The 23,609-nt window shown below is 40.6% G+C and overlaps 1 protein-coding gene across 16 annotated transcripts in view; it reads left to right on the top strand.

The window, feature by feature from the left end:
- Positions 1 to 23,609, top strand: part of LOC125463094 (membrane-associated guanylate kinase, WW and PDZ domain-containing protein 2) — a 545,354-nt gene that overhangs the window by 230,710 nt on the left and 291,035 nt on the right. For 3 of the 16 annotated variants that reach the window (XM_059654591.1, XM_059654590.1, XM_059654589.1), the window contains one exon: positions 2,195 to 2,298. The exons of the other annotated variants lie outside the window; for them this stretch is intronic. In XM_059654591.1, the coding sequence (XP_059510574.1) occupies positions 2,205 to 2,298 (94 nt within the window). In that variant the 5' untranslated portion in view covers positions 2,195 to 2,204. The remainder of the gene's footprint in view (positions 1 to 2,194; positions 2,299 to 23,609) is intronic. 16 annotated transcript variants of the gene reach the window in all.

The following is a 23,609-nucleotide window of genomic DNA, read 5'->3' as shown; positions in this document are numbered from 1 at the left end:
TTTGAATTGTGGTAGCACACAAGCTCGCAGCACAAACACTCTCAGATTAAAGATCCCATTCCCACAACATGCAGAATCAATGTAGTTTACAAAATACCATGCAACAACTACCACAAACATTACATGGACAGATAGGAAGGAATCTAGCCATCACACGACAAACTTTCCTTGATATCAGAGATAATGGGAACTGCAGATGCTGAAGAATCCAAGATAATAAAGTGTGAAGCTGGATGAACACAGCAGACCAAGCAGCATCTCAGGAGCACAAAAGCTGACGTTTCGGGCCTAGGCCCTTCATCAGAGAGGGGGATGGGGTGAGGGTTCTGGAATAAATAGGTAGAGAGGGGGAGGCGGACCGAAGATGGAGAGAAAAGAAGATAGGTGGAGAGGAGAGTATAGGTGGGGAGGTAGGGAGGGGATAGGTCAGTCCAGGGAAGACGGATAGGTCAAGGAGGTGGGATGAGGTTAGTAGGTAGGAAATGGAGGTGCGGCTTGGGGTGGGAGGAAGGGGTGGGTGAGCGGAAGAACAGGTTAGGGAGGCAGAGACAGGCTGGGCTGGTTTTGGGATGCAGTGGGGGGAGGGGAAGAGCTGGGCTGGTTGTGTGATGCAGTGGGGGGAGGGGACGAACTGGGCTGGTTTTGGGATGCAGTGGGGGAAGGGGAGATTTTGAAGCTGGTGAAGTGCACATTGATACCATTGGGCTGCAGGGTTCCCAAGCGGAATATGAGTTGCTGTTCCTGCAACCTTCGAGTGGCACCATTGTGGCACTGCAGGAGGCCCATGATGGACATGTCATCTAAAGAATGGGAGGGGGAGGTGAAGTGGTTCGCGACTGGGAGGTGCAGTTGTTTATTGTGAACTGAGCGGAGGTGTTCTGCAAAGCCGTCCCCAAGCCTCCGCTTGGTTTCCCCAATGTAGACGAAGCCACACCGGGTACAATGGATACAGTATACCACATTGGCAGATGTGCTTAATATGGAAAGTCATCTTGGGGCCTGGGATAGGGGTGAGGGAGGAGGTGTGGGGGCAAGTGTAGCACTTCCTGCGGTTGCAGGGGAAGGTGCTGGGTGTGGTGGGGTTGGAGGGCAGTGTGGAGCGAACAAGGAAGTCACAGAGAGAGTGGTCTCTCCAGAAAGCAGACAAGGGTGGGGATGGAAAAATGTCTTGGGTGATGGGGTCGGATTGTAGATGGCGGAAGTGTCAGAGGATGATGCGTTGTATCCGGAGGTTGGTGGGGTGGTGTGTGAGAACGAGGGGAATCCTCTTTGGGCGGTTGTGGCGAGGGTGGGGTGTGAGGGATGTGTTGCAGGAAATGCGGGAGACGCGGTCAAGGGTGTTCTCGACCACTGTGGGGGGGGATGTTGCGGGCCTTGAAGAACTTGAACATCTGGGATGTGCGAGAGTGGAATGCCTCATCCTGGGAGCAGATGCGGCGGAGGCAGAGGAATTGGGAATAGAATCAATGAAGGCCGTCAGTTTAATTGGACAACGTAATTACAGTAGCCCAAGCCAAACATAGACACACATGGGAATTCCTAGAGACATGGTTCTCGACCCAAGGGAATTCCTCGAGGCAGTGTACGGCAGCCTTGATGCTGACCAGCACAGGTGGCCACCTCATCATGTCCAGGCCCCTGGAGTGAAATCAAATATTGCCCTTGACTGACTGGCAACAGTCCATCTTAGAGTCAGAGTGAGACTGCACAGAAACAGACCCTTCAGTCTAACCAGTTCATGCCGAACATAATCCCAAACTAAACCAGTCGCACCTGCCTGCTCCTGGCCCATAATCTTCCAATCCTTTCCTATTTATGTACATAGCTTAATGTCTTTTAAACGTAACTGTGCCCACATCCACCACTTCCTCAGGAAGTTCATTACACATGAGGATCACCTGTGTTTAAAAAAAAAATCACCCCTCAAATGTGTTTTTTAAATCTCTCTCCTTTCAACTCAAAAATGTGCCCCCTCGTCTTGAAATCCCTCATCCTTGGGCAAAGGTATCTACCATTAACCCTATCTGTATAGTTCATGATTTAGTAAACTTCAATGAGGTCATCTGTCAGCCTCCTAAGCCCTAGTGAAAAAAAGTCCCAGCCTTTCCAGTCTATTTTTATATCTCAAATCCTCAATTCCCACAACGTCCTGGTGAATGTTTTCTGAACCTTCTCCAATTTAATCCTATAACAGGACAACCAGAATGCATATGGCCCTCCAGAAGAGGCCTCACCAACATCGTGTACAATCTCAACATGACGTCCCAACTCCTATACTCAATGGTCTGAGCAATGAAGGCAAGTACGCTAAATGCCTTCTTAATCACCTTGTCTACCTGCGATGCAAATGTCAAAGAATTGTATACCTGAATCCTTAGGATGCTGTGTTTTACAATTCTACCCAAGGTTCTCCCATTAATTATATAAGTCCTACACCTGTTTGTTGTACCAAAATGCATTTATACAGATTGAACTCCATCTATCTGTCATTTTTAGCCCATTGACTCATTTGATCAAGATCCCTTCATAATCTTGACCTCACTGAGGACTGGTTCTCCTTGTCATTTAGTTGAAGCACAAAGTTTGTGTCTCATTCAGTGTGTTTACCATTTAAGTTACTGATACATGATGTGTTTGTGATATTGATATAACATGGTGCTGCACAGCAACATGTCAAGCCCTTGACTGACAACCATGAAAAGCTGCTGGCTTCATTTCTGTGGTAAAAAGGCCAGGCTGGACTGAAGTACTGTGCTGGCTATCAGTTGTGAATGAAGCAGCAAAGTCAAAAAGGCAAGCCAAGGCAACAATATTATGAGCATCCAAGTAAGTGCAAAGTGAGTTAGGGTTACAAGAGCAAGGTGAGATGCTGAGATCCACCCTGTTCCAAAGCATGAGATGTATTACTGTCCCTGTGCAGAAAGTTTATGCCGGAGGGTTTTACTACATCGAGGACTATGAAGGAAGTTGAGGAAGGAAAACTCAGGTGATATTATTAATGGGGATGTTAGAATTCAAAAAGAAGTTATGAAACCTAGCATAAAGTTTCCTTACCAAATGCTCGTAGCGCTCAAAACAAGGTAGAAGAGTTAATCGCACAAATTATCACAAATGAATATGATTTTGCAGCTATTACGGAGACCTGGTTGCAGGATGGTCATGACTGGGAATTAAATATCCAGGGGTATCAGACTATTCGGAAGGCCAGACAGCCAGGAAGGTAAGGGAGGTGGTGTTGCTCTGATATTTAAGGATGACATCAAGGCGGTACTGAGAGATGATGTAGTTTCAATAGAGAATAAGGTTGAATCTGTTTGGGTGGAAATTAGAAATTCTAAGAAGAAAAAGCCACTGATTGGCATAGCCTGTAGGCCTCAAATAATAACATCACATTGGGATAAGCAATAAACAAAGAAATTACTAATGCATGTTTAAAAAAAAACAATTTTCATGGGGGTCTTTAACCTATATGACGATTGGTCGAACCAGGTTGGTCAAGGCAGCCTTGAGGATGAACTCATTGAATGTATCCACGATAGCTTTCTTGAACAGTATGTAATGGAATAGACCAGGGAGGAAACTATCATAGATCTGGTCCTGTGTAATGAGACAGGCATAATTAATGATAAGATAAAATCCAATACTAGGGTCCTGTGCTTAAACAAAGGAGACTACAATAGGATGAGAGAGAAGTTGGCTCACGTCGACTGGAAGCAAAGACTTTATGGTGGGACAATTGAGGAAAAGTGGAGGACTTTCAGAGCAATTTTTCAAAATGCTCAGCAAAAATAAATGCTAGTGAAAAGAAATGATTATAAGAAAAGGGGCAATCAGCCATGCATGTCTGAGGAAATAAGAGAGACTATCAAGTTGAAAGATAAGGCATACTAAGTGGCAAAGATCAATGGGAATCTATAAGACTGGGAAAACTTTAAAGATCAACAGAAAGCTATAAAAAAAGGCTACAAAGGAAAGTAATATAGATTATGAGATTAAACAAGCTCAGAATATAAAGACAGCAAAAATTTCTATAGGTATATAAAAAAGAGCGTCTTATTGGTCCCTTAGTGGATGAGAAGGGGGATTTAATAACGGGAAATGGGGAAATAGCTGAAGCATTGAACAGGTATTTTGTGTCAGTCTTCACAACAGAGGACACAAATAACTTGCCAGCAATTGATGACAAAGAGACTAAGATAGGTGAGAACCTAGACAACATCATTATAACAAAAGAGGAAGTGTTGGACAAGCTAATGGAGCTAAAAGTAGACAAGTCTTCTGGCCCTGATGGAATGCATTTCAGGGAGCTAAAAGAGATGGCGGGAGTAATAGCAAATTAACTCATAATTAAAATTCACTGGACTCTGAGGGAGTTCCAGAAGTTTGGAAAACAACCTTTGTGATGTTACTGTTCAGAAAAGGAGGTAGACAAAAGGTAGGTTAACTTCTGTAGTGGGGAAATGCTTGAATTCAAGGAAGAAATAGCAAGACATCTGGATAGAAATTGTCCCATTGGATGGACGCAGCATAGGCTCATGAAAGGCAGGTCATGCTTAACTAATTTGCTAGAATTCTGTAAAGACAGTACAATCACAGTGGACACTGAGGACCTGATAGTCCTGATAATGTGGTATATCTGGATGTCTAAAAGGCATTCAACAAGGTGCCGCATAAAAGGCTGCTGCATTAAGATAAAGGTGCATGGCATTACAGGCAATATATTATCATGGATTGGGGATTGGTTAACTAACACGAAGCACAGAGTGGGGATAAATGAGTGTCTTACTGGTTGGCTAACGTAACCTGTATTGTGCCTCAGGGATCAGTGTTGAGCCCACAATTGTTTACAATTTACACAGATGATTTGGAGTTTGGGACTATGTGTAGTATGTCAAAGTTCACAGATGACACTAAGATGAGTGGTGGAGCAAAGTACGCAGAGGATTTTGAAAGTTTGCAGAGGGATAGAGATAGTTGAAGTTAGTGGGCAAAGGCTGGCAGATGGAATGCAATGTTAATAAATATGAAGTCATTCACTTTGGTATGAATAAGTAAAAGGAACTATTACATGAACAGTTAAAAAAAAAAATTGCAGCATGCTGCTGTGCAGAGGGACCTGGGTGTCCTTATGCGTGAATCGCAGGAGGTTGATTTGCAGGTACAACGGACAATTAAGAAGGCAAGCAGAATATTGTCCCTCATTGCTAGAGAAATTGAGTTTAAAAGTAGGGAGGTCATGTTGCAGCTTTATAGGGTGCTGGTGAGGCCACACCTGGAATACTGCCCGCGGTTTTGGTCACCTTACTTGAGAAAAGATGTACAGGCACAGGAAGAGGTACAGAGATGATTTGCAAGGTTGATTCTACAGGTGAGAGAGTTGACTTATGAGGAGAGGCTGAAGTTACTAGGACTACATTTGTTAGAATTGAGAAGAATGAGGGAGGATCTTATAGAAACATAGAAAATTATAAAGGGAATAGACAAGATAGAAGCATGGAGGTTGTTTCCATTGGCGGGTGAAAGTAGAACCAGAGGGCAAAGCCTCAAAATAAGCGGAACTGAATTGAGGAGGAATTCTTCACCCAAAGGATTGTGAATTGGTAGAATTCCTGCCCGGTGAAGTTGTTGAGGCTTCCTCATAGAATGTTTTTAAAGCTAACACAGACAATTTTTTGAATAGTAAAGGAATTAAGGGCTATGGTGAGAGGGGATGGGTAAGTGGAACTGAGGCCATGAAAAGATCAGCCACGATCTTAATGAATGGCAGAGCAGATGAAAGGACCAAATGGTCTGCTCCTGGTTCTTATGTTCTTATAAAAAAGGAGCAAAAATATTGAGATGTTGATGCAGGCAAATGGATCTCTCACCGCTCACAAACGAGATTCTCATTTCATTATTAAAACTTCTGTTGAAAAATCAGAATTTTTTCTCAATGTTGAGAATCTAATTTTTCTGATCTTGTCATATTTTACCAACTGATTCATCATCATCATTCAGTGGATAGGAAAATTCTGTTATCATTATTCAAAGCTATGATCTGAATCCCTTTTGTCAAATATGTCCAAAATCATCTTGGCTATTATAGTCCCTTTGGATATTTTTGAATCATTGTAAATGTTATCACAGGAGGAGGCCACCTTGCTCGTCATCTTTGTACTGTTAACTTGTACATTCACTTTAATCCCATTTCACTGCTCTTTCTCTATCTACTTTAATTTTTTTACTTATATCAAATTTCCTCTTGAAGATTATATCTAACTTTAGTTCAATGGCTAATGATAGGAATGACTTACAAAATTTAATAACTACCCATGTGTAAAAATTAATCCTTTTTTGTTCTAAGATTTTACTGCTAATGCTAAAATATGTGTGTAGAATCTTTTTTCTGCAGTCTGAACTCTTCAAACCAAAAGGAGTCATCGTGCATTGTGTGTCTTCACTGATCTTCCTAAAGTAAAAGTGTTTTTTTTTGTCTAGGTACTTGTCTCCAAACTTTATTTCCTCTGTACCTAAATGTGGTGACTAATTACTTTGCATCAGTCTCCAGAGTAGAGCGAGGATAGTATACTTGGCAAAATTGTCAAAAACTGGAACTTAGTAAATTAACTGAAAACATTATTAGAAAGATTCACTAACAGAACACCTAGATCTGTTTCATTGTTCAAGACAATTTTTGAAAAAAAGTAGCTAAGAAAATTGCAGATATGTAAGCATGATTTTCCAAAGGACTTTCACTTCAGGAGCTGTTTCTTTAGATTGGAATGTAGCAGGTTTGCAGGACGTCGTCACTTAAAATGCAGTTGTATTCCTGAAAATCTCAACTTTAAGTGAAATGATTTTAATTAAAGCATTGTTTCACACATAGGAATCAATGGTAAAGCCAAAGTTAAGAAACCACAGACATTCCTTACTGAGGAAACAAAAACAAGTATAGGTCAAAATACTGACAACAGTGTAGAGCTGGAGGAACACAGCAAGCCAGGCAGCATCCAAGGAGCAGGAAAGTTGATGTTTCAGGTCAGGACCCTTCTTTCTGAAACATCAACTTTCTTGCTCCTCTGGTGCCTGGCCTGCTGTGACCCTCCAGCTTCACACTGCGTTGTCTCTGATTCCAGCATCTGCACTTCTTCCTATCACAGGTCAAAATACTGTATTATGCATGTGGGGTCATGTGTATTCCAACGAAGGTATCTTAAAAATAAAATAAATTACTAAATAAAAAAGGAATACGATATATAATGCAGTACACTTGTTTTTGAAACAGTTATTCATCCACAGCACTCTAATACTTACAGATCGTAGAGGCCGCATTTAATGGTAGACATTCAGTCGATGTTGGTTGGTGCATGTATCTCTGCCACTAGATGGAGCCCAGGACTTCGTTACTTAGCAGGAGGTTGCACCTATGAGTGGAAAAGACCGAAGAAAGCCCCAGGTCAGAGCAGAGGGTGAAGGCAGGCGATGGAATACAGGCTGAGAACCTTCCCTCAATCAAGTGGAAGGTGTGACCTGTATTACAACACAAAGACAGACAGCCAAATCAAATCAACTTCCCTATCGGTCTATTCACAACAAAATTGACCAGATGCTTTTTGAATAATCAGTATCAGACTTTGAGAAAAACCAATATCAGATGCTGCATTTATAGCTTAAACAAAACATTTAACAATTTAAGAACACAGTAGCTTTAGCAGAGCAAAATTAAACACAAGGTAATCTAATTAATGTCTATAACTTAAAGCCAATTTTCTTTGATTCTAGCCCCCCACCCCTCTATACCCACAAACACAAACAAACAGACACAGTTTAGTGATAAACCAAATGAGGGAAATAAAAAAGGAAGTAACTGTCCAGCTGTTTCCATTATTCATAAGGTTTCATTATTCATAATCTCATAAGCACCTGTGGGTCACCTCCACCTTTCAGCTCACAGTTCACAACTCCCAACAAGAAATGGTAAAAATAAAAAGTAGAATAATGAAGGTCTCAACATGACAGCATGTAACAAAGACAGTACTGTAATCATGGGTGACTTAAATTTTCATGTAAATTCGGAAAATCAAATTGGAAGAGGTGGCCATGAAGAAGTATTCATAGAGTGTATTCAGGAATGTTTCCTGGACCAACATTTTGTGAATCCAACAGAGACCCAGTTATTTCGGATCTGGCAATGGGTAATGAAGCAGGTCTAATATGTTTAATATCTGTGTGAAAGCCCCTCTAGGAAACAGTAACCATGACATTGTAGAAGTTAGCATTTTGTTTAAGAGGGAGGAACCTGGATCAGAAACACCTGTGTTAAGCTTAAATAAGGTCAATTACCAAGGACAGAACAGGAGTGGAGTTCCACAGCAAAGGCAGTTGAGGACAAATGGCAGATGTTAAATATGTATAAAGCAAAGAATATCCCAAAGAGGCCAAAGGATTCCAGGAATAAGTCAACTGGGAAAATTGAGGATAACATCAAATTGAAAGAAGAAAAAAATGTTTTGAAAGGTTAGCGAGTAAGCCAAAGGATTGGGAAATTTTTGAAAGGAAACAAAAGACAGCCCCAAAAAAGGAGGGGGAGATACACTTTGAATGCAAACTCTTAAGTTATATCAAGATGAACAGCAAGAGTTCCTTTCAATATATAAAAAGGAAGAATGAAGCCAAAGTCAATATAGACCCTTGAGAAAATGAAGCTGGGGAAGTAATAATGGGGAATCAGGAAGTGGCAGAGAAGTTCAATAAATAATTTGCATCAGCTTTCATATTAGGAAACACTAATAGTATTCCAAATGATTAAATTATCAAGGAGCAAAAGGAGGAGAGGAAACAAATAAAATAACTGGCACTAAGAAAATGTGCTAGGAAAACTAATGAGGCTAAAAACCAGTAAGTCCCCTGGATGAAGTGGGATGCATCCTAGGATATTCAGGAAGGTAGTTACAAGAAGGAACTATATATCATACTTGGGGATAAAGGGTTAGAATGGTATGGAAAGAAAGGGAGAACAAGGTGTGTAGTCTGTTCAGCTATGATCACATTGAATGGTGGAGATACCTCAAAGGGCCAAGTGGCCTACTACTCCTATTTTCTATGTTTATGTTAACTAATGATCTTTATGCCTTAAAGAAACTTTTTTTCTAATATTCCTCTAGTCTTCAAAGACATTTTGCCCACCGCATCTAACATTAGGCCAGAAGGCTGAAAGTCTGTCTTTCAACAAAGTAGGTTTATTACAAAGTAGTGCTGCTCACTACTGTGATAACAAAGTGTGGAGCTGGATGAACACAGCAGGTCAAGCAGTAACTGCTGTGTTCATCCAGCTCCACACTTTGTTATTTCGGATTCTCCAGCATCTGCAGTTCCCATTATCTCTGCTCACTACTGTGTTGAGCTTAAACCAGTCGGATATCCATTGACACAGATGAGTTCTGCCATGTCATGTCTGGTTCAGCTGGGCTACAGATTTCTTCCAAGAATAGTTGAAATGTTTCTCCTAAAGGAATTATGCCATCATCTAAGGTTAAATTTTCTGATGGACATATATTTTCAGTCTTTTTTTTAACCAGTGCTTGGTGTAATGTATTGACTTATTTGCAGATGTAAACAAGATTGTTTCTTTTGAAAATGTCCCACCTTTTCTGCAAAAGTTACATCCTTGTGATTGAGCTGGCTTTCTTATGTTTGTGTTTTATTTTGTTCTGTATCTTGGACATTGGTATCCAAAAATTTCAACACCCTATGTTGTTTTGTTCTGTAATTATTTGGAGTATTTCCACCTTAGGAAGTGATCAGTTTTGAAGATCTTATAGAATAATTTTGTCCTTTTTCTGCCTATATTTGTAGTTTTTCCAAATTTCAGCTTCTGACAAGGGTCAAGGCCTGAAATGTCAGCTTTCCTGCTCCTATGATGCTGCTTGGCCTGCTGTGTTCATTCAGCTTCACACCTTGTTATCCAGGACATAAGTTTGCTTTATTGTTTGTGGCTGTGATGCAGTGACTCCACCACTGATGCTCCATAGCAGGAGTCTATACTATCAACAAGATGCACTGCACTAAAACGCCAAATATTCTAAGGTAGCACATTCCAAACCAACAACCACTTTCACCAATAAGGACAAGGGAACAACACCACCTGCAGGTTCTCCTTCAAGGAACTCACCATTCTGACATGGAAGTATATTGCATGATTACCTTGTTAAACAAGTTTCACTGCCTCTGATTTTTCTGCAGCTATCTGCTCCCAGTCCACTTTGGCCAGACTCTGTCTTATGTCTAAATCAGCTTTTCCCCATTCAGAGCCTTTATTCTGGTCAAACTTTCCCTGATCCATAATTCCATAAGTCTTACTACGTTAGTCAGCACCATCACTGAAATGCTTCACCACTACAACTTGCCCAGCTTTGTTCCTAAAATTAGGTCCAGCCCTTCTTTTGTAGGAAGTTCTCGTGCTGGCTTAAAAAGCTCTCCTGGACATAATTTAAGAATTTACTCCCTCTAAGCCAGTCAGATGTTGCCTATTACAGTTAATATTGGTGGAAATGAAATCCCCTACCATTTTTACCTTGTTCTTTTTATACGTCTGATTTGTCTACGTTGCTGTCTGTCTGTCCCTGATTGCTTGAAGGTCTACAGTACAACCCCAACAAAGTGATTTGATTTTGCATTTTTTTGTGTTTACTTTCTATGCAAATAAACTTGTTTGAAGAATCTTGTAAGATATCATCCTTCCTTGATCAATATTGTAATACGCCTCCACTTTTACATCCCTCCTATCTTTCCCGAAGATTCTATATGCCAAGATATTGAGCTACCAGTCTTGTGTCCCTCTCAGCCTTATCTTTGTGATAGCAATGCTATCACGTTGTGTGTTAACATCCTCAACTCATCAATCTTATGTGAAAGACTCCTTCTTTTAAATTAAATGATATCCAGAAGGAGCATTTTCAGAAAAGGTATAGGTAAAGAAGATGGGAGATTTAAATACTAGCTTTCTTTGTTTAGTTTGGTTCATTTTAACAGTGAAAATGCAACAGCTTATTAAAACTGAGTGGGTGTTTGATGGCAAGCTGTGTCATTTGTTTGCAATTTGGAGCAACTCATATCATCAAGCAATTTGTTACTAAAAAGTAAAAAAAAAGGAAACACAGTTAACAGTTCAACACCACAGTCCATAAGGGCCTGGCCATCCTGGGCTCGCTCTTGTCATAAGGGCTCGATGTCCCCTGCTTCAGGCTGTACCTTGCTGCCACCCCAGGCTACCTGCTGTCACCCCTTTCAGCCAGTTCCTGCTAGTGTCACTGCCATTCATGCATGTGCCATTGGTCTCCTTCAATTCTTGAGTTCCAGCAGCCTTTTTGAGGGGCTCAGTGTGGTTCTTCCTTGCTCAGCTGCAGAACTGTTACAGTGAGGTGCTCACCAGATTGCTAATGTCCACCAATGTGGCAGTATCCAAGTTGGCGGGTGTGCAGGAAGTAGCCTTACTGATGTTTCAAGGCCTTGCTACCCTTGTCTACAGAAATTAAGGAGATGGCTTCTGGCCATTTCTCCATGGTGGTACTACACATTTTAGCAGTACCTACAACACAAAAAAGAACAAAGGCGTTGCTGACAACAGTTAGAAGTGGTGTTCAATGAATGATACTGACAATGGGGTTAATGTGAGAATTGCAATGGAATGAAGTGATACTTTTTAGTGGGACATGGATGTCTTGGCATCTCCATAAGAACTGTCCCAGTCTTCTCCTGTGAAGGGTAAGACTGGTTGCATGTAGGGCTGAGGAATTGAATTTTGGGCATCCTGTTCACCCATCCAGGCCTTTTGGCCCTATTGTGGGATATCTTCTCCTGGAATGAAATAAAGGGAGAAATTGAGTGCGATGAAAATGGGTGGCATGGCACTTAGCGCCGGTGCAGGTAGTTAAAAGGTGGTGAGGTAACCCAGGCAATGAATGAGTAGGCAGTGTAGGGTTATCCCTCTGGGGTTCAGATGGTAAGAGCAAGAGAGGGAAGATGTTACGTGCAATAGTGAGAGTGGCAGAGAACACACCTTGGTGGGAGATAGGTGCAGTAGCAGTTTTGGAGTGAGTGTGGGGTAGCAGAGAGGAGTGTGGCACTTATACTGACATAATGGAGAATGCTATTGACCTTCTTTACAACACCGCTGGGCATTAGTCCTCACCATCGAGATAGCACAGACCAATCTGGTGACTTTGAATCAGGCTGTCATAGTCTGGTGGCATAAGCTCCTTTGCCAGTCTTTCAGGAAATAGATTCTTCTACTTTGTTCTATTCCTTCAAACAGAATCTCCAGGTGCCTGTCAGAGATTTGTGGTACCTTCTTCCCCTTTTCCAATATGTTCAAACTCCATCCTTGATCATCTAAATGCATAGTATCCTTTTAAATATGGCATGGGCACTATCCAGCAGACAACCAATAAGTAATTGTTATTCTTGGGTTCAGTAAGACGGTGCTAAAATTGGGCATGAGGGATGCCATAGGAACAGGGTAGGTAATTAATGAGGAATATTTGGTAAGATACGGCAAGAAGGCTTGCTGGGCCTTGCAGCATAATTCCCTTCAGGAAGACTGGACGCAACTCTCGCTTATCCAAAAACATAAGAGTTAGCCCTTTGTTCATGATTCCTGATGAACATAAAAGATCTCATAATCTGATTAAAGAAGAGCAGAGGAGTTCTCCTATCCAATATTTATTCTTCATCTATGCCACTGTAATAAATTATCAGATTGTTTATTCATTACTCATGGAGTCATAGAGAAATACAGAGTGGAAAAAAGCTATTCAGCCCAAACTGGCTCATGCTGACCATGGTGCCCGCTCAGCCGGTTCCAATTGCCCACTTTTGGTCCATGTCACCATAAAGCCTTCCTAACTATGTACCTATCCAAATGTTTTTGTGGGATTTCATTTTATGCAAACTAGCTGCAATGTTTCTTGACATTGCAACAATGACTGCAACTCTGAGGTCTGTGGATTATATAACCATTGGGTTGGGGAAGTTATAAAAATTATGTGGCTGAGGCATGTTATAAAATTATTGGGGAGGTTATAAAAGCACTAGACTGAGGGTGTTGCACAAGATCTCACGAATTAGCTGGGAAGAAAGACACATCAACACCAGCATCCTTAGCCAGGCCAATATCCCCAGCATCAAAGCCAATCATGGATGGTGGTTAGTGCTTCAATGGGCTGGGCACATTGTCTGCATGACGGACATGAGACTCCCCAAGCAGGTGCTGTGCTCCCAGCTTCAAAACAGAAGGCGATCTTCAGCTGGACAGAAGAAGTGCTTCATTGATACCCTCAAGGCCTCACTTGAGAAATGTGACATTCCCACAGACATCACTGGCACAAGACTGCCCAAAGTGGAGGAGGAGCATCTGGGAAGGCATTGCACGTCAAGACTTGCCATCAGGACAAAGTGGAAGTCAGGCGAAAACAGAAAAAGGAGCATGCTGCCATACCCACGCCCCATCCACCCCTTCCTATGACCACCACCTGCCCCAAGTGTAACGGCTTGAGGGAGCTGTATCAGACTGTACAGCCACCTACGGATTCACCCTGAGAGTGGAAGAGAGTTAACTTTGTCTACAGGGGACCGCCAAAGGTGACATCTCAGAAAAGGCTTAATTTAGATTACAAAAAGTGCTATAGACCTCTTCCTTTCTGCGTGTAATCTTAAAATGTATGACCTACTATATCTTACCAGTACTTTTTTGATTGAACACTATTGATTTGAAATACACTTGTTTTCTGATTGGTTTCTGGGAACTTTAACACATTTTTTGTGGCATTTTATTTATATAATGAAAGGTAGAGATAGGTCTCCTTAGTTTTGTTACAGTGTTATTGGAGCTTCAAATATGACAATTGTTTTTAAACATGAGTTGTTAATTTGGAAGTTTATTTCCAAATTTAAACTATGAATCAATTAATTATCATTCAATTAATTATTATTCACAGATACTAAACCTGTACATTGTGGTTTATAGAAAAATGAAAAAAAGGCAGTGTGGAAACAGGTCCTTTGGCCCAACAAATAGACACTGACCCTTAGAGCATTCAACTCAGACCCACCAACATATAATCCACTTAATCTACACATCCCTGAACACTATGGGCAATTAGAATGGCTAATCCACCTAGCCTGCACATCTTTGGATTGTTTCATTAAATCTCTTCAATAAAGAGAAAATCAGAAATGGTTTTTTTTGTGTATGTTTGTTAATATGATCAGTTGGTGACTCTGCAGGTATTATAACAGTAATGCAGCCTTGTGGTGCTGCATTGAACCTGTCAAACAGTTGACAATTAAGTTCTGGGAAGTTAATAAAATCACATAAAACTACCAGCATGCATTCAACTCTGAATGTGTTGATCAAAATTCTTCAGTCTGTTGCAAATTATTTGCTGCTTTCAGCCAGCGGTCAAGTTGGTAAAAATTGGAATGTTTGTTTGGAGTTGTATGGTACACCAGACCTTCCCATACCTGGGTACTTAAATAAGAAATGTGCTATCCTGTATTTTGTGTACACAATGTTTGTTGTAAAATGCATGACTAGTACTAATAAGGTCTTTGCAAATGCTTTTATGAAGCAATCATATGAACTAAACTGAAAAGTGATTTCTATTTTTGTGTTTATCTCTGTCTTTTTAAAGTACTGGTATCTCTCAACAGTTTGCACTGAATTTGGTAAATGACAACATGATCTTTGTAGAGTCATAGAGGTTTACAACACGGAAAAAACCCTTTGGCTCATGAATGTGCACCTGTCAGAAACCACCAACTAATGATTCAAATCTCATTTTCCAGTACTTGGCCCACAGCCTTGAATGTGCTTGTAATGCTTGCCAAGACTTATCTAAATATTGCTCAAATGTTATGAGAGTTTCTGCCTCTAACACCCTTCCAGATGAGTTCTACATTACCATCATCCTCTGGTGGAAATATTTTTTGTCACATCCCCTCTAAACCTTCTCTTCCCTTAAATCTGTGCCCGCAGTCATTGGTCCTTCCACGAAGTGGAAAAGTTCAATGCCCCAAATAATTTTATATAGCTCAACCATGTCTCCCCTCAGTCTCTTCTGCTCAGAGGAAAATAACCCTAGTCTTTACAAACTGTCTTCACAAGTAAAATTCTCCAGCTCAGGCAACATCCAAAAATATTCCTCTGCACCCTCTCTAGTGCAATTATATCCCTCTAATAATGTGGATTCCAGAACTGCACACGCTACTTTGTAGCCTGACCAATGCTTAATACAGTTCCAGCGTAACTTCCTTGCTCTTAATTTGTATGCCTTGGCTAATAAAGGCAAGTATCCCATTTGCCACCTTAACGACTTTAACTACCTGTCCCTCTACTTTGAGACTATACACACCAAGGTCCCTCTGAAACTCAATAACAACCAAAAGAACTGTGGATGCTGTAAATCAGGGACAAAAACAGAAGTTACTGGAAATGCTCAGCAGGCCTGGCAGCATCTGTGAAGAACTGAGTTCTGAGGAAGGGTCATCAGACCCAAAATGATGCCAGACCCACGAAGGATTTCCAACAACTTCTGTTTTTGTTCCGTCTGATACTTATTGCTTCACAGGATCCTGCATTCATCAGCCCTTGCTTTGTTTGTCCTGCTCAACTGCAGCACCACACTTATCCAGATTGAACTCATTTGCTACTGATCAGCCCATCTCTATCCTCTGTTAAACTAAGCTTGTCCTCATCACTATTTACTACCTCATCAATTTTCATATCGTACACAAACTTTGTGATCAACATTACTACTATTAAGTCTAAACCATTTATATATACCACAAACAGCATGGGGCTCCAACAGTGCAGAGTCACCCTGGACTCAGGCTTCCTTGCGCAAAAACATCCCACAAAAAGCAGCATCTTTTGTTTTCTGGCACTTAGCCAGTTCTGAAAGCATTAGCCAAATTTCCTTGGATCTTATGGGTTCTTACCTTTATTATCAGTCTCCCATGTGGGTCTTTATCAAAAGTCCTCACAATAATGCTCAATCTAAAACTGAGTGCTCCCAATTTAAATTGCATGTTAAGAGTTTAAACATTCAGGATAGTATTTATTATTCAACCTACTGATGCTTATCCACAGACTTCATGTAGCTTTATTTGCAACAAGGTTTGTGATACTTGGAGAGCCGATTCATTGCAGTACTGCCTCTGGGAAGTCTACACTGTCTGTGAGCAAGATAAGCAAAAGCATGACTATTTAACCAATCCAGTTGAAAAATCTGCACTGACAGTAGAGTGTACATTATAAATTACGCAAAGGGTTTGTGGCAAAGTGGTGACATTATTTGAGTAATTATCCAGAGGCCCAGACTCTGAAGACATGAGCCAGAGTTATTCAGCGCAGAAACAGATCTTTCAGTCCAATTCATCCATGCCAACCAGGTTTCCCAAACTAAACTAGTCTATGTGCTTGTATTTGTCCCTTATTGGCTAAACATTTGCTATTCATGTACCTGTCCAAATGTCTTTTGAATGTGGCAACTGTACCTGGGTTTATTACTTCCTGTAACAATTCATTCCATATATGCGCCACCTCTGCGTGAAAAGTCACCTCTCGGGTCCTTTTAAATCTTCTCCGATCACCGTAAATCTATGTCCCTCTAGTTTTGAATTCCCCTGCCTTCGGGAAAAGACCTTTGCTATTCACCTATCCGTGCCTCTGGGATTTAAAAAACCTCTAAGGTCTCCCTTCAACTTCATGTGCTCCAGGGAAGAAAAAATTCCCAGCCCATCCACCCTCTCCTTATAATTCAAATCCTCCAAATCCAAAAAATCCTTGTAAATCTTTTCTGTACCTTTTCCAATTTAATAATGTCCTTCCAATTGTAGGACGACCAGAATTGTACACAGTGCTCTAAAAGTGGTCTCACCAATGTCCTGTACTTTATGCTGTGACCAGTGAAGGCAAGCTGGCCAAATGCTTCCTTCACTGTGCTGTCTACCTGCGATGCCACTTTCAAGGAACTATGTACCGGAATCCCTAGGTCTCTCTGTTCGAACACACTCCCCACGCCCTACCATAAAATGTATAAGTCCTGCTGTGGTTTATCTTAATAAAATATAATACTTTTCATTTATCTAGTTTAAACTCCATCTGTCACTCATTAGCCTATCGGCCTAGCTGATCATGATCCATTATACTCTGAAAGAACCTTCACTGTCCACTGTACCACCAATTTTGGTGTCATCTGAAAAGTCACTAATCATGCTTCCTATATTCTCATCCACATTGTTTACATAAATGACGAACAACAATGGACACAGCACCGATCGCTACAGAACACAGCTGGTCACAAGCGTCCAGTCCGAAAAATAACCCTCTACCACCATCCTCTGTCCCTTACCATCAGGTCAATTTTGTATCTAATTGGATAGCTGTCCCTCGATCGCATGTGATCTAACTTTACTAACAGTCTACCATGTGGAACTTTGTCAAAGAGCTTGTTAATGTCCATGTTCTTAGTTAAGTCCTCAGAAAACTTAATCAGGAATTCAAATTTCACTATGACAGCTCAGGGAATTAATTTAATTAATAATTCTAGATTAGACTGCAAGCCTCAGTAATAATGATAGTGAAGCCACCAGATAGTCAACAAAACCTCATTTTGTTCACTGATGTGCTTTAAGGAAAAAAGAAATTCACTGTCTTTACACATCTGCATTACATGTAACTCCAGATCCACAGCAATGTATCTGATTCTTGACTGCCTTCTGAAACACCCTTGCAAGGTCAATTGATCTTATCAAATAAATAAGATGCGTTCTTACACAAAATGAACTGCAATGGTTAAGAAAAGACTGTCACCAGCACCACCTCCAGTAATTGGGGACAGGCAATAAATACAGGAACCAAAGCAGAAGTAGCTGGAAAAGCTCAGCATCTGTTGACATTTTGGGTCCGGTGACCCTTCCTCGAAGTGATGGTCACTAGGAAAATGTTGGTTTATATGCAGAAGATAGGATGGGGGGAGAGGGTAAACAGTAAATGATAGGTGGGGATAGAGCCCAAAGAGAGAGAAGAATAGTTGGACAGACAAAGGAATTGATAACAATCTGGCTAGGAGGGTGAATAGCTGCTAATGGAGACTGTTAGTGGTTTACAATATGGAGTGTGTAATGGCAGGCTATGGGATAACAAGGCCTGGTGTGTGGGGTTAGGGGTCTAGGACGTGGGAGAGTTTAGGCCCTAAAATTATCAGAACTCAGTATTGAGTCTGAGGGGCTACAGGGTCCCTAAGTGGAAAATGAGGTGTTGTACAATATACAAAGAATACAGTTAGGTTCTGAGCACACATCCTTGTGGGGCACCAGTGTTGAGGATGATCATGGAGGAGTTGTTGTAGTGGCTTTTCGCTGTGGTCTCGGCTAGGAATCTGCGGATCCAGGGCAGAGGGCAGAGCTGAGATCTAGGTCTTGGAGTTTTAAGATTAATTTAGTTGGGATTATAGTGTTGAAGGTGAAGTGTCCAAGATTTAATCCCTTTGCAGTGTTATTCTTTGTGGTTCTGCCACTGAATTGTTCTGGCATTAGATACTTGTATAATTTCTTCTCTTTCAGGTTTGTTGTGTGACATTATTGATGATTCAGTAGTTTAAATTAATTAATAGATTCTTTCATCCCAACATTGTTGTTTTGGTCTCCTCAAGTCTGTAGCTTGCCAGTTTTATCAGAAGTAGCTCCTCTGTTTCATGTTACATTTGGCGTTAGCTGTCTGTTGAAAACAAGGCTTTTCCTGCACTTAACTCCTTTTACTTCAGGACATTACTTCTGCTATTAAACTTAATTGCCCATTTGCCATGAGGCAACAGCTAATCCAGCAGTGTTATCTCTTTTCGCCCAGGAAACAATGGCTTGTTTGATTTCCTTCTTCCCAGTGATGGTGAATTCACATGTTTTTAGTTCTTTTACAACCGTTTCTCCTTGCCCCTTTATTTCAAGAAACAGGTTCATCTGGAAAGAGTTATTGTTGATTATTTCAGTATGTGACAGTTTCTTTGATTCTTTCAATCCATGAACTGTTGTTAAAGTTGTGAAGTTTACATTATCTCAACAGGAAGTACATAATGCTCTGCAGAGAGTGCAGAGAAGATTTACAGGAATATTCCCTGGACTGGAGAATTGTAGCCTCAAGCAAAGATTGGAGAAGTTGGAGTTGTTTTCCTTGGAATAGAGAAGGCTGAGGGGTGACATGATCGAGAGATAGAAAATTGAGGGGAGAGAGAGTAGACAGGAGGAAGCTGTTTCCCTTGGCAAAGAATTCAACAACCAGCGGTTATAGATTTATACTAAGTGGCAGAAAGATTAAAGGGGCCATGATGAAGAACTTTTAATGCAAAGGGTGGTAGGTGCCTGGAATTGGCTGCCTGAGTTGGTAGTGGAGGCAGAGACTCTTTCAAATGCACCCGGATTTGCACCTTAAGTGCTATAAACTGGAGGACTATGAGGCTGTTTGCACAAAGATGGGATTAGAAGGGGGATCTGAGTGCCTTTGGGTCAGCACAGACAAGATGGGCTGATGGCCAGCTCTGTGCTATATCATTTCTATGGTTTGTAATGATTGCCTTCTTAGTTGGCACTTGGCCTCCAAGTAGTCATTGCAGATGTGCTTCTTCAGTTTTGCACTGGAGATCTAACAGCACAAGAACACTACATTTTACATTAATTTTGATGAGGAATATTTTTCCTTGAGTCCAATATTGTAAATGTCCTATGTCTTCATAATATAATCATTGTTGTGTTACGTCTCATGGTCAGTAAACCTGTAAGGAACATGGTATGTTATCATTATCTTAGAAATACTCATGACATGATCACTGCATCATAGCATGCGACCTAAATGTATAAAGATCTCCTACTCCTCTTAATTCAGATCACCTGAAGCATGAAACACCAACAGAAGCATGTTCCCAAGTTCAAATTTGAATTTAATATTGTACTTGGATACTGATCTGCTTGAAGAATACAATGTTTTCTAATAGCTAGCTGTAATAAATGTCTGGTGAATTCTTAAATATATGTTCAATTTTTTTGATTCTTACGGTATCTCTCACAACCATAGAATCTCTACAGTGCAAAAAGGGGCCAATCGGCCCATGGATTCTGCACTGACCCTCCAAAGAGCATTTCACCCAGCCCCAGATTCCCATCCTGTTCCCACATTTAACAAGGCTAAACTATCTAACTTGCGTGTTCCCAGAGAAATTTAAGATGGTCAATCCACCTAATCCGTATAGGTGCTGCCTGTAAATAACCTGCAGTTATATATAGTCTGCATATATTTGGATTGTGGAAGGAAACCCAATGTGCAAACTCCACACAACCAACCAAACCTGGATTCGAACCTGGGTCCCTGGTGCTATCAGGCAACAGTGTTAACCACTGAGCCACCATGCCGCCCCAAGCATTGCTAGAACAAGCAGAAGACCCTTTTGGAAGCAATACTTAACATCGAATAGCAGTAGTAGCCATCTGCGAGAAACACTACAATATTTTCAACTGTTTGAAGAATAACTCAACAGCTGCTCTGACAGCAAACAATCGGGACCATCAACAACTGTCACTGAGTACAGATATTTATGGATAAGTCATTGACCAATAAGACAACAAAGCTAATTTATTTTAATTAGAATATAAACTTTTATTAAGATTAACAACAGAAATTTCCAAGATTGTCTCAATTAAACATAGAAGCTGTAGTCCAGTCTTGAACTGAGACACAGCTGGAATCCAAGTATGCTTTTAGCTTCTGATATAAAGTTTAAAAAAAACTGTCTGCAAGCAATTGAGGCAGGGCTTCCTGTTTATAAGGAAGGGGAATTTTTAGCTAATATGGACATAAAATCAATGACATATGGCTTTAAAGTAAGGTCCAATATTTTTGACACTGAATTACAGATAGCTAAAACCTCATTATGCATATGAGAGCGTATGTGTCATTCTACATGGGAGTGTCTACATGTTCATCAACTGCTAATGGCATTTGCCTGCATCCTGTACATCTGCACATCTGTCTGCACGTGGGACTGTGCATGGGTGGATCAGTATGCACATGTCCATCTACACCCACCTCCAGATGTGAATACATGCCCATCTATACAAGTGTGCATGTGCATCTATCTGTATGCCTGTCTGTGCCTGCCTATCCATATGTGTAACTCTGCCTGTCCAGGCATACACACATGGATAACCTTATACATATATGCATGAGTGTGCCTATCTGCATATATGTGTGTGCATCTGTCTGCTGGACAGATGTACTTGTGTGCAAATGAGTTTGCACTTTCAGTGTGTTTGCCTGTACGTGCATCTGTTCTCACGGCATTTAAACTGGAAAAGAGTGATAAAAGGAGGAGTGCAATAACTGACCAAAAATAGTTTATACAAGTATGCAAGAGGATGCTGCACTGGTCGTTGTCAAAAAAGGTAATTCAGACAACTGAAGGTTTTAACATTGATAGCGGAGGCTGTGTCTGTACTGCTGAGGCACAAATGGACATTTATTGACTGTAACTGTTCAATCTTCTTTACTATTGCCATTTGACTGGAGAATTGCTATAGTTACATCCTTGTTCAAAATAAAACTACTGGCCAAATATTACCTCAATGCTGTGAACTTTTCTAGAAACAATAAATTTAGCTAAATTTATCAGTCATTTTGTTGAATATGTTAATCAGTTAAAAGATCAGTACATGATTTTGTTAAGAGTAAATGCAGCAAGATTATATCAATGCTGGTTATTTGTTGAACATAGCCTGCCAAAAGTGCACCCCAACAGACTAGTGAGCAAACTTTTGGAATAAAAAGTTAGACACAGCTTGGAGTGACAGCAAATAGCAATGGTTAATGGATATTAGAACACTACTTCTATACATTAATGTATATTAATGACCTGGTTCTTAGTGTACGTGGCACATTTTCAAAATTTCCAACACAAAACTGGAAAACATGGTGAACTTTTAAGGGAGGATAATGTAGAACTTCAAAGGTGATGGAATAGGCTGCCACGTGGCTTATAAACTTTAATGCAGATGGATAAAATGAACCATTTTCATTGCAAGAATGCAGAGACACAATACAAAATATAGAGTAAAATTCTAAAGAGGCTACTGTTGCTGGGGTATATCTGTATACAAGCACATAACTCATGAAAGGTGGATGGACGTATTGAGGAAAACAGTTAAAGTACTATCAGAATGTGGGCGGCCCGGTGATTCACTGGTTAGCACAGCTGCCTCACAGCGCCAGGGACCCGGGTTCGATTCCACCCTTGGGTGACTGTCTGTGTGGGTTTCCTCTGGGTGCTTTGGTTTCCTCCCACAGTCCAGTGGATTGGCCATACTAAGTTGCCCATTGTGTCCAGGGCTATGTAGATTAGGTGGGTTACAGGGGAATGAATCTGAGTGGGATGCTTTGAGGGTCGGTGTGGATTTGTTGGGTCAAAGGGCCTGATTCCACATTTAGAGATTCTATGAAAATGAAAGAGGTATAGGCTACAGGGAAAAGATCAGGATTTGGAAGCTATTTACAAAGATACAATGAATAGAATGGCCTCCTACTGTGTTATAGTGTTTCAGTGATTTTTTTGCATGATGACTAAATGAGATTGTATATTCCTTTTGCTGTTCAAAGCAACTGATCTTTGTTATCTCTTGGAATACACAGTTTATCCTAGATTTCTAAGTCAATATGTCTAGCGGTCACAATCCATTTAGCATTATCAATCTGTGCTTCCATTTCTTTAGAGGCATTTTTAGTTGAAACAGTATTTCTTGCTGAGGATAATGGAAAGTCAAGAACTTTTATGCATCACTTAATTTTTCTTGCACATTTTCAGTTCTGACAACCTTAGGCTTCCCAGACATCACTGGAGACAGCTGTACTTCATCTCTGGCTAGGGCATTTCCCAATAGTTATTTAGTGTCTTTAATAGATGACTTAGGCACAATCCCAGACAAATAAAATATTGGAAATTAAACCACATTTTAATTTAACCCTGTACAATGGAAAAAAACATCATTAATATCTGTATCAATATGTCGTTAGTGGTCAATCAGTAATTGACCGATTCCATATCTCAAAAGAATGTTGATTTTCTTGATTTCATCAAACAAAATTATTGTTACTTCATTCTTGAACATGGTTTACAGAACAAGCATATTATTATAGCTAATAGTCATAATAATCATAAGATTCTGCTTCTCCCTATAATTTGCTTTTTTTTTAAACTCAGTGCTGAATGGTGGGGATAATCTGGATTTGGACCCTTTTCTCAAACTTGACTTCAAATTCCTGGACTTCACTTGACACCACAAACACGTTTCTATGTGCTGTACTTGTACCATAAGATCTGATGGCTGTCTAGCTAGATGAGGCTATTTCAATTCATTCCATTCCATTCTAGCTAATAATCAGAATATCATCTGCAATGGCTTCTCTTCCTGATTCAGAAGTGTTAACTCTGATAATCTAAAATCGGTGTCTCCTAATTTTTGTCGTCATGCTGACCTCTGTGACAAATTGTGTAAGCACAATGTTAGTTCAAAGTTTTGGCAAAGATCTATAG

This window comes from Stegostoma tigrinum, chromosome 25 (genome assembly GCF_030684315.1).
Source record: "Stegostoma tigrinum isolate sSteTig4 chromosome 25, sSteTig4.hap1, whole genome shotgun sequence".
NCBI lineage: Eukaryota > Metazoa > Chordata > Chondrichthyes > Orectolobiformes > Stegostomatidae > Stegostoma > Stegostoma tigrinum.
Note: the sequence above shows the minus strand (reverse complement) of the source record. Positions and strands in the feature narration are given on the sequence as shown.